Source organism: Hordeum vulgare, chromosome 1H, assembly GCF_904849725.1.
Source record: "Hordeum vulgare subsp. vulgare chromosome 1H, MorexV3_pseudomolecules_assembly, whole genome shotgun sequence".
In the NCBI taxonomy this organism is placed as follows: domain Eukaryota; kingdom Viridiplantae; phylum Streptophyta; class Magnoliopsida; order Poales; family Poaceae; genus Hordeum; species Hordeum vulgare.
In genome coordinates, this window is record NC_058518.1 from 80790603 (window position 1) to 80801829 (window position 11227).

Below are 11227 nucleotides of genomic sequence, written 5' to 3' on the forward strand. Positions count from 1 at the left end.
GCACTTAAATGACTAAGCATACGAGCATTCTGTTCCAATTGTGTGCTAACATAATCATTGAAACTCTGTTGTTTGGCAACAAGGTTATCAAATTCATCCAGGCATAAGCTAGCAGGTTTATCAAAAGAAATATCACTCTCATCAAACCTACACAAAGAATTTACTTCTACTACCTGTATCGGGTTATCAAGACCATGGATCTCTTCGATAGGTGGTAGATTTTTGACATCTTCAGATTTAATGCCTTTCACTCGCATAGATTTCTTGGCTTCTTGCATATCTTGAGGACTGAGGAATAGAATACATATTTTATTTAGAGTTGACTTAGGAGGTGGTTCGGGAATAGTTCAAGCATTCTCATTGCACAAGATGCTATTCAATAGAATCTCAGCTTGTTCTACAGTTCGTTCCCTAAAACACACTACCGGCACAACTATCTAGGTGGTATTTAGAAGCATCGGTAAGTCCATTATAGAAGATATCAAGTACTTTATTCTTCTCAAGAGGGTGATCATGCAAAGCATTTAGTAGCTGGATGAGCCTCCCCCAAGCTTGTGGGAGACTCTCTTCTTCAGCTTGAGCAAAGTTGTATATTTCCTGCAAGGCAGCTTGCTTCTTATGGGCAGGGAAATATTTTTCAGAGAAGTAGTAGACCATATCCTGGGGGCTACGCAGACAACCAGGAGCAAGAGAAATGAACCAGGTCTTAGCATCATCCTTTAGCGAGAAAGGAAACAGCTTGAGGATATAGTAGTGGCAGATCTTTTCCTCACTAGTGAATAGGGTGGCTATATCGTGCAGTTTGGTAAGATGGGCTACAACCGTTTCAAACTCATAATCGTGAAAAGGATCAAATTCGACTGGAGTGATTAACTCAGGGTCGACAGAGAATTCATAATCCTTATCGGTCACAAAGATAGGCGAAGTAGCAAACTTCGGGTCGTATTTCATCCTAGCGTTCAGAGATTTTTCTTTCCACTTGCGCAGTAATTTCTTAACATCATATCTATCCTTACACACAAGAAAATCCTCAGCTATCTCTCCCTCCATAACATAACGTTCAGGCAATTCAGGCATATCAGGAGAGCTAGTTCTAGCATGCAAAATAGCATGTTCTACTTCAATAGTATCAACAGTTTCAGAAGTATCATCACATCTAGCAGCAACTCTAGCAATTTGTGCATCAAGGAATGCACCTAGTGGCAAAGCAGTATCAAGCATAGCATCATCAGGCATAGTATCAAGCATAGCATCATCATAAGCATCATGGGCAGCAAAAGTAGCATCATCAAGCACAGGCGACATATCAAGATTTCTAGTAGGAGGTGATGTCGCAAACTTACTCATAACTGAAGGTGAATCAAGTGCAGAGCTCGATGACAGTTCCTTACCTGTCCTCGTAGTTGAGGGCAAGACTTTAGTTCTTGGATCTCTTAGATTCCTCATAGTGACCAGCAGACGTAAATCCCAAGTGACTTAGAGAATATAGTTGTGCTTCCCCGGCAACGGCGCCAGAAAATAGTCTTGATAACCCACAAGTGTAGGGATCGCAACAGTTTTCGAGGGTAGAGTATTCAACCCAAATTTATTGATTCGACTCAAGGGGAAGCGAAAGAATATTCTCAAGTATTAGCAGCTGAGTTGTCAATTCAACCACACCTGAAAGATTAGTATCTGCAAGGAAAGTATCAGTAGCAAAGTAGTATGATAGCAATGGTGCCAGAAAAGGGTCTGTTGACGGCAGACTATTCCTAACTTGTTGTATCAATGGTGCCAGAAAAGTCTTGCAGCAGGTAGGAGCAAAGTAACCAGTAACAGTAGTACTCACAGCGGTAGCAAGTAACAACAATAGTGACAGCAGTAGCAAGGAACAGCAGTAACAAGTAGCAGCACAGTAACAGCAGTAGCGACAGTAGTAGCGACAAAGTAACATAGCAAGGACCAGTAGTAAAAGACTCGTAGGCATTGGATCGGTGATGGATGATTATGCCAGATGTGATTCATCATGTAACAGTTATAACACTGAGAGGTATGTAACTAGCTCCCGTTCGTCAATCTAATGTAGGCATGTATTCCGTATGTAGTCATACGTGCTTAGGGAAAAGAACTTGCATGACATCTATTGTCCATCCCTCCCGTGGCAGCGGGGTCCTAATGGAAACTACGGGATATTAAGGTTCCCCTTTTAATAAAGAACCGGACCAACGCATTAACACGCGATGAATACATGAACTCTCATACTATGGTCATCTCCGGGAGTGGTTCCGGCTATTGTCACTCCGGGGTTGCCGGGTCATAACACATAGTAGGTGACTACAACTTGCAAGATAGGATCTAAAACACACATATATTGGCGACAACATAATAGGTTCAGATCTGAAATCATGGCACTCGGCCCTAGTGACAAGCATTAAGCATAGCTAGGTAGTAGCAACATCAATCTAGAACATAGTGGATACTAGGGATCAATCCCCGTCAAAACTAACTCGATTACATGATAGATCTCATTCAACTCATAACCGTCCAGCAAGCCTACGATGAGATTACTCACGAACGATGAAGAGCATCATGGAATTGGCGATGGAGGAAGGTTGATGATGACGATGGCGACGATCTGCCCTCTCCGGAGCCCAAAACGGACTCCAGATCTGCCCTCCAGATGAAGAACGGGAGGTGGCGGCGCCCCCGTATCGTAAAACGCGATGAATCCTTCTCTCTGATTTTTTCCGGGCGAAACGGAATATATAGAGCTGGGTGTGGAGGCGGTGGTGCCACGTGGGCTCCACAAGCCTGGTTGGTGCGGCCTGGGGGGTGGCCGCGCCGCCTGGGCTTGTGGCCCACTGGCTCACCCCCTCCGATGGATCTTTGCGGAGGTATTTGTCATTAATTCTAGAAAAATTCTCCGCAAATTTTCAGGTCATTATGAGAACTTTTATTTCTGCACAAAAACAACACCATGGCAATTCTGTTGAAAACAGCGTTAGTCCGGGTTAGTTTCAATCAAATCATGCAAATTAGAGTCCAAAACAAGGGCAAAAGAGTTCGGAAAAGTAGATACGACGGAGACGTATCAATGTCGCCGCGAACACGAAGGCATGTGGCTGCATCCTGCACTACCTTAGAGGAGGCTATTGCGGTGGTGCCTCAGACTCGAGGACCATTGTATCCGAGGAAGAGCATGCGGCGAGGCACAAGGCATGGTTCGTCCAGCGCAATATCGCTTGCCGCTCCGCATTCGCATAGATTGACGCGGCGCCGGAATAGGGCCACAGTGACCAATACATAATCGTCGTGTGGGTCGTCGATCACCCCATCACAACCGTGGAGACGACATCACGCCGCCGCTACCTTGACGACAAGCTCGATCGCCAAGATTTGGGAGGAGTGGTCGCTCAGCGACTCGTGCGCCAACCCAGAAAAGGTTGTCATCACATCTCCATCTGTTGCATGTGGTCCGGTCACGACGGTCCTCCGCACCACGTAGGAGGAGGCGAAGCAACTCCTCCTCAAGTGCCACTCACTAGTCGGACAAGGGTGTCATGGCCCTCCAGCGCCCTTTTTCGTTGGAGGATAGCGATGGCAGCGACAACGACAACGGTGGCACGAATAGTGACGACGGTGCGGCGGGACATGGCGGCAACACATATGAGGTGGTTGTCCCGTATAGGTTCAAGATTTTTTTATAGATTTAGTTAAATGGACGAAATACCATTCGTTTTATGTAACTTATATCCCAACTTTAATGAAATCCATAGTGTTTGTATGAATTTTTCCTCGTTTGTTAAGCCATGTTTGAAATGTATACGGGTAGCATTGGATACCGGCTCCCACATCCTTGTCCGTGAACTGCTTTTCACCTGTCCGCGGACAGATGCAGAAGCAAATTTTATGAATGAACGTTGGAGATGACCTAATGTTGGCTAAGTGACATGTTCCCAAATCACATGATATCTATTTGAAGACTTCAAATTTTGGATGTCTATGAAATGAGGATCACTTTCAAGCTAAAAAGTTCTACGTAGTTGACTTCTTTACTCCCATGAACACAAAACTCAATGACCTCCTCTGTTTCATGGCCCTTGGAGATGCTTCCTTCTGGCCTAGCATGGTTACGGGCATACTTGTTTAAGACTCCGATGAACCTCTCATAGAGGAACATATTGTGTAGAAATACAGGACCCAGAATGACAATCTCGTCGACTAGGTGAACTAGGACGTGCGTCATAATGTTGAAAAGTATGGTAGGAACACCAACTCGAAACACACAAGACATTGGACCCAATCATTCTGTAACGTTGGTAGGATTTCTGGATCGATTACCTTATGAGAAATTGCATTGAGGAATGCACATAGCTTCACAATGGCTAATCGAACATTTTCTGGTAGAAGTCGCCTCAATGCAACCAGAAGTAGCTGCGTCATAATCACGTGGCAGTCATGAGACTTTAGGTTCTGGAATTCTTTTTCTCTGACATATTTATTATTCCCTTTATATTCCATGAGAAGACAGACAGGGCCTTGATACTGAGCAGGCATTCAAAAAATATTTCCTTCTCTCCTTTGGCAAGAGTGTAGCAGGCAGGACCTTGATAATGCTTTGGATGCGGGCCATCTTTTTCATTCATACGTTGCTGGCACTCCCGTGCCCTCTATGTATCTTTTGTCTTCCCATACACGCCCAAGAAGCCTAGAAGGTTCACGCAAACATTTTGTGTCACGTGCATCACGTCGATTGCAGAGTGGACCTCTAGGTCTTTCCAATAGGATAGGTCCAAAATATAGATTTCTTCTTCCACGTGGGTGTGTGTCCGTCAGCGTCATTCGAAACAGATTGTCCGCCAGGACCATTTCCAAAGATTGCTTTTAAAACCTTGACCATATCAAATATAGCATCACCTGTATGGAGGACAAGCTTCTTCCGGTGATCTGCCTCACCTTTGAAATGCTTACCTTTCTTTCTTAAGGGATGCCTGCTCGGAAGAAATCGACGATGTCCCAGGTACACATTCTTCTTACATTTGGCCAAATATATACTTTCGGTCTCATCTAAATAGTGTGTGCATGCATTGTATCCCTTGTTTGTCTGTCCTGAAAGGTTACTAAGAGCGGGCCAATCATTGATGGTTACAAAGAGCAACGCTCGTAGGTCAAATTCCTCTTGTTTGTACTCATCCCACACACGTACACCTTTGATGTCCCATAGTTGTATAAGTTCTTCAACTAATGGCCTTAGGTACGCATCAATGTCGTTGTCGGGTTGCTTAGGGCCTTGGATGAGTAGTGGCATCATAATGAACTTCCGCTTCATGCACAACCAAGGAGGAAGGTTATGGATACATAGAGTTACATGCCAGGTGATATGATTGTTGCTCTCCTCCCTAAAAGGATTAATGACATCTGCACTTAAACCAAACCATAAGTTCCTTGTGTCATCTGCAAACTCCATACACTTTCTCTTGATTTTTCTCCACTGCGACCCATCATCAGGTACTCTTAACATCCCGTCTTTCTTACAATCTTCTTTGTGCCAGCGCAATAACTTAGCATGCTCTTTGTTTCTGCACAAATGTTTCAACTGTGGTATTATAGGAGCGTACCACATCATCTTGGCAGGAACCCTCTTCCTGGGGCGCTGGCTCTCAACATCACGAGGGTCATCTCATTTGATATTGTACCGCAATGTACCGCATACCGGGCATGCATTCAAATTCTCGTACTCCTCACCGCGATAAAGGATGTAGTCATTAGGGCATGCATGTATCTTCTGCACCTCTTATCCTAGAGGGTAGAGAACCTTGTTTGCTTCGTACGCACTGTCACACAATTCGTTATCCTTTGGAGGATTCTTCTTCATTATTGCAGTGGCTTCTGAAATCCCTTATCCGATACACCATTATCTGTCTTCCATTGCATCAATTCTAGTGTGGTACCAAGCTTTGTGTTGCCATCTTCGTAATTTAGGTATAACCTTTTTTGTGATCCTCTAACATGCGATCGGACTTCAACCTCTCCCTTTCACTTTTGCATTCTCTCTGTGCATGAACAATGACCCGGCAAAGATCATCATCAGCGGGCACACCTGGTGCCTCTTGATCTTCAACTTCCCCCGTTGTAGTATCATTGTATTCAGGGGATATAGGATAGTTGTCATCATCCTCTTCTTCTTCATTGTCTTCCATCATAACCCCTCTTTCTCTGTGCTTGGTCTAACAATTATAGTGGGGCATGAAACCGGACTTAAGCAGGTGGAAGTGAAGGGTTTTCGAGGAAGAGTAATCCTTCGTATTCTCAAAGACAACACGTGGACAATACATAAAACCATTATGTTTGTTTGCCCTAGCCACATCGATAAAATTATGCAGGCCCATAATGTACTCAGAAGTATGTCGGTCACCATACATCCATTGTCGGTTTATCTGCATTGTGTAATTAAGTATATAAAAAACCATTACAAAACATCATGAATAGAGAAATGATCAAATTAATACAAGTTCATCATCACATTATAACCAAAGTACAGTAGTGATCAAATGTTAGTAGTGCAAAAATAAATACATAAAGTTCATACATCGTTGATCAAACTAACATACATTGAAACTAACATACAACTATGTAAAACATTTAAATGCAACAACAAATGCGATCAGAATCGCAACTAAGGTAATAATTGATTCAACAACATAATGATACCAAGCCTCTTTATTAATGGCATATTTTTAAATCTTTCTAATTTTCAAACGCATTGCATCCATATTGATCTTGTGATCATCGACAACATCGGCAACATACAACTCCAATTCTATCTTCTCTTCTTCAATTCTTTTCAATTTTTCTTTTAAAAAATGTTTTTTCAACTAAATTTAAGCTCTCGACAAGAGGGTCGGTTGCAATTTTCGGTTCACATACCTCCTAGATAAAAATATCTATGTCAAGTTGGTCGACATAATTGTCATAAACACGAAATGAAACAAATAGTTATAAAAGATAATATACCACACCCGAATCATAGACCGGACGAGAGCCGGCGGGGGCGGATATCAAAACCATGTAACTATATAATAACAAATAATAATATACAAGTAAGAAAAATAGACAAGTAACAAAAAATATTACAAGTAAGTTTTATAAAAGATAAAAACAAGAGGCTCACCACGGTAGTGCCGGCGACGAGATCGACAGCGGTGAGGATGGGGACGGGGACGGAATGGCACCCTAAGTTAAACCACACCTACACTTATGCCAAAAAAGAGGAGAAATCTTGAATGTGGCTCGTGAACTCAAGTGGCATCATGCTCTGAGGCATTTCATCGAACACCTCTTGTGCATAGGAAAGGAAAACCAATTAGCACACACTTCCCACCTTTTCTGAGAAAAAAACACAGAGGACGGGTAGGGGCAAGGATATATATATGGAAATTTTTAGTCCCGATTAGTATCTAAAACCAGGATTGAAGACGGACATTTAGTCCCGGTTGGAGACACCAACCAGAACGAAAGGGTGTCACTCCTGCCGAACCCCTTTGGTCTCGGTTGGTGACACCAACCGAGACTAAAGGTCCAACACCAAGTGTGTATTAAGCGAAGTATTTTTTTTTTTGCATGGATATATTATGCAAAGTACTCTTTTTTTTTTTGCATGGTTATTATGCCAAGTACCCTTGAACTCGGAAACGCGCAAGGCTCGTCTCCAAGACGGAGTCGAACTGCCTACTAGTTATATATAGTGATGCGTACGTAGTACGTATGATATGTACTAACTCTCATACGCATCGATCAGCAGAACGAGACAAAACAGCAAGCCGACCGATTCCAAGCAGCGACGTTCCCTGTTTGGTCCTCGATCTCGATCGCCTGGCAACGGCGGGCGGCATGGCGCTACTGAAGCGCAGCTTCAACGCAGCGCTGCTCGACGAGGGCGACGACGACTCGTCGTACCCGTCCAAGATGCCGGGCAGCCTCGCGCGCACCACCGCGCCGGTGGCCAAGATGATGCGGCTGTGGAACTACAAGCAAGGCTCAGGCCTCGGCGCGCACGGCCAAGGCATCGTCGTCCCTGTGAAGGCCATCAATCATGGCTCAACGGCCGGCCTCGGCCACCGCGAGAAGCCGTACAAGAACGGCCTGCCGGGCGCGCCGGCGCCGTCATGGCCAGCCCAAGACGAGTGGCACGAGTCGGCGGCCGTCTCACGAGCCCTCCTCCTCGAACGGGAGTGCTACGAGAAGACCCTCGCGCTGCTGCGTGACGTGCAGCTTCAAGGCGACGACAGCGTGGAGACGGCGGAGGCGCTGGCGGCGATCGTCGAGTCCGAGGAGGTGCTCCGGGGGAAGCGCGCGCCGGGCGCGTGGAGGGCCGCGCTGCCTTCTCCGGCCGTGCGGCACATCGTGGATCAGGTGCTCACGCCTAGCATGGCCATGAAAGCGCGAGAGTGGGAGCCGTTGTGGAACCCAGGCTGCGACGATTGGCTGCGCCCGTGGATCCCCTTGGTCGGACGACTACCGGAGAGCCTCTACTGCACCGTGGAGGGCAAGATCAGCGGCTGCAGCCTCGACATCATCTCCCCATGGAAAGGCTACTTGGACCCGGCGCATTGGGAGATCTTCTCCCGACGTCACATCCTGCCTAGGCTCGCAGGATGGCTGCAACAGCTGAGGATCACGCCGCCGAAGCAGATCGACGTCAGGTTCCGCGAGGTGATGTCGTGGGCGCCTCTCGTGCGCATCGAGGACATGGTGTCAATCCTAGAACAAGAGTTTTTCGGCAAATGGGAGAGCGCGCTGCGCCACTGGCTGTTGTCCGCGAGGCCATCTTCGGGGGAGGCCGCAGCGTGGTGCGCCGGCTGGAAGAACCTCTTCGCCCCGGAGCTGCTCGACGACGAACGCGTGCTCGCATGGCTGGAGTCTGGCGTTGCCATGGTGGATCGAGAAGCGGAAGACCTCAGCCGTCTTGTTTGTCATACGTAGTGATAGTTGATGCTGCTTGAGAGGTTGTACTAGTAGTCATTGTCATACGTAGTGTCACTTATGATTAGCAATGTAATGGTTCTATTCGCTTATGATTAATAACAGTATAACGAGAGAAACCCACATGGTTTTGATCGGATAACGAAAGTATACAAAAATGTACTATGCACTTTCAGGCCCTTCCCCTATGCCATATTCCACACTCAAAATCAATACACTATTGCCGCACAGATGCTTGAATGAAAATTTCAAAATACCAAAGGAGTCCAAATTCAGATTTTGCAAGTTTTCGTGAATTTTCGCTGTTCTACATTGTAGATTTTGTGACAGCGTAAAACAAGCCATAACATTTCTTCATCTTTCGACACTGTTTTGCAAAGATCTCTGCGTGGACGTAGAAGAAGCTGGGTTTATGACCAGGTTTATATGGCGAGGCAATGACATCCTAAGAAACCGAGATGGAATAAAGGACTAGCAACCCAATGCCAGCTGTTAAGGAGATCCATATGTATTACTTCTTCCGTTCCAAAATTCTTGTCTTAAGTTTATTTAGAAATGGATGTATCTAAATACTAAAACGTGACTACTTCTAATTGGTTGAAAGCCTGAAACACCTCCTGAAGATAGCAAGTCTTATTTCTCTGAAGTGCATGTTGCCTTTGTCAATTGATCAAACCAAGCGTTTTGTATAACAGTACATTTTTTCCCGAGATATCCAAACTCTGCAGAGGAACATATGATAAACTCGTTTGACGTATTCATTGTCAAATATTTGCTCAACCAGAATTTGCTACTTCTAATTGATGTGGAGCGTATGAAAAATGCTTAATCAAGCTTTGCATCATTGGGAATGCGGTTCAACAAGGCAAACAACTTTGTATGGAAATTACTTTTAGGATGTCAAGTTTTGGGGATAGTTTATAATTTTACTCGGAGTAAACCAGACTATTCTGATGTAAATACTACACAAGAGTCTTACTCCAGCCTTAAGAGTCAGAATAGATACAATACACGCTGGAACACATATATTGTTTTAGCATCTAGCATAACTGGTTCCCATAATGAAACTTCATTGCATCCAAAGTATCTAGAGAATCTGGCAGACTGCCACCACCGAATAACTAAGAGTTACATCAGAAATACATAATCGACCAAGTGACCTTCAGAAGCATCTTGTAGTCCCCGCAGGTGATATTCTCATCATCGTAACCATTGCGCCTTGGAGTAAACTGAACAGTGCAGGCAGATAAAGCATCATCACCGACAGCAGCCGCAACAGTCAACACCAGCATCGTGCCCCTCCTCTGTGCACCTTTTCTTCCCTTCGGCTCCCTCCTTCCCTTCTCTAATCTCTTGCATCGCCATCGTGGCTCCGTTTCGGCACCACCTACATGCCCATCAACCCTAGCTCACGTCTGTGGCACTCGATGGATCGGATCCGACTGTGTGTGGCTGATAACCCACAAGTGTAGGGGATCGCAACAGTCTTCGCGGGTAAGATAACCCAATTTATTGATTCGACACAAGGGGAGCCAAAGAATATTATAAGCTTTAAGTTGAGTTGTTAATTCAACCGCACCAGAAAGATACTTACTTGACAACGAAATATTGGTAGAAATGGTGATATGAAAGTGATTGTGGTAACGGAAATAATGGTGGCAAAGCAACGAAAGTAAAACAGCTAGAGTAGAGCAACCGGTGACTAGCAGGATTAAAACATTGTAGGCTAGGGAGATGGATGGTTGGTCATGGATGAGAGATATCATGTATTTAACTTGGGGCAAGGCACATAGAAAAGTAATGATCATCTAGGCAAATATCAAACATTAGGCATCTATCCCAAGGTAGTCGTGCGTGCTTGCAATAAGAACTTACACAACATCTTTTGTCCTACCATCCCGCTACCAACGGGGCCAAAAGGAACTTATGGAGATTAAGGTGCTCCTGTCAAAGAGCACCGGAACAAAGCATTAACAATCAATGGATACATGGAATCCTCAAACTATAGTCTATCCCCTTTGATGTCCCAAGCTGTCACCATTAGGATCGCCGGTTCCGGACTATATTAGGTGCATACTACACATAGATAGGATCAAGAACACAAATATATCCATGAAAACATAAGGTGTTCAGATCTGAACTCATGGAACTCGGACCCAAAGTGACAAGCATTAAGAGTAACAAGTAGTAGCAAAGATGATAAACACCATAGTAGATGATAGGCAACATGCCCCCAACAACCGACGAACTATTGCATGATCTAACT

At 45.0% G+C, this 11227-nt stretch overlaps 1 protein-coding gene across 1 annotated transcript; it reads left to right on the forward strand.

The window, feature by feature from the left end:
* The first annotated feature begins 7819 nt into the window (after positions 1–7819).
* LOC123407461 (septin and tuftelin-interacting protein 1 homolog 1-like) lies at positions 7820–8978 on the forward strand. Its single transcript, XM_045100598.1, has one exon. The coding sequence runs from the start codon at positions 7870–7872 to the stop codon at positions 8959–8961; it is 1092 nt and encodes a 363-aa protein (XP_044956533.1). The 5' UTR covers positions 7820–7869; the 3' UTR covers positions 8962–8978.
* Positions 8979–11227: the final 2249 nt, after the last annotated feature.

Excerpts from the sequence above, each read along its gene's own strand:
- LOC123407461 (XM_045100598.1), top strand. The coding sequence starts at position 7,870 with ATGGCGCTACTGAAGCGCAGCTTCAACGCAGCGCTGCTCGACGAGGGC.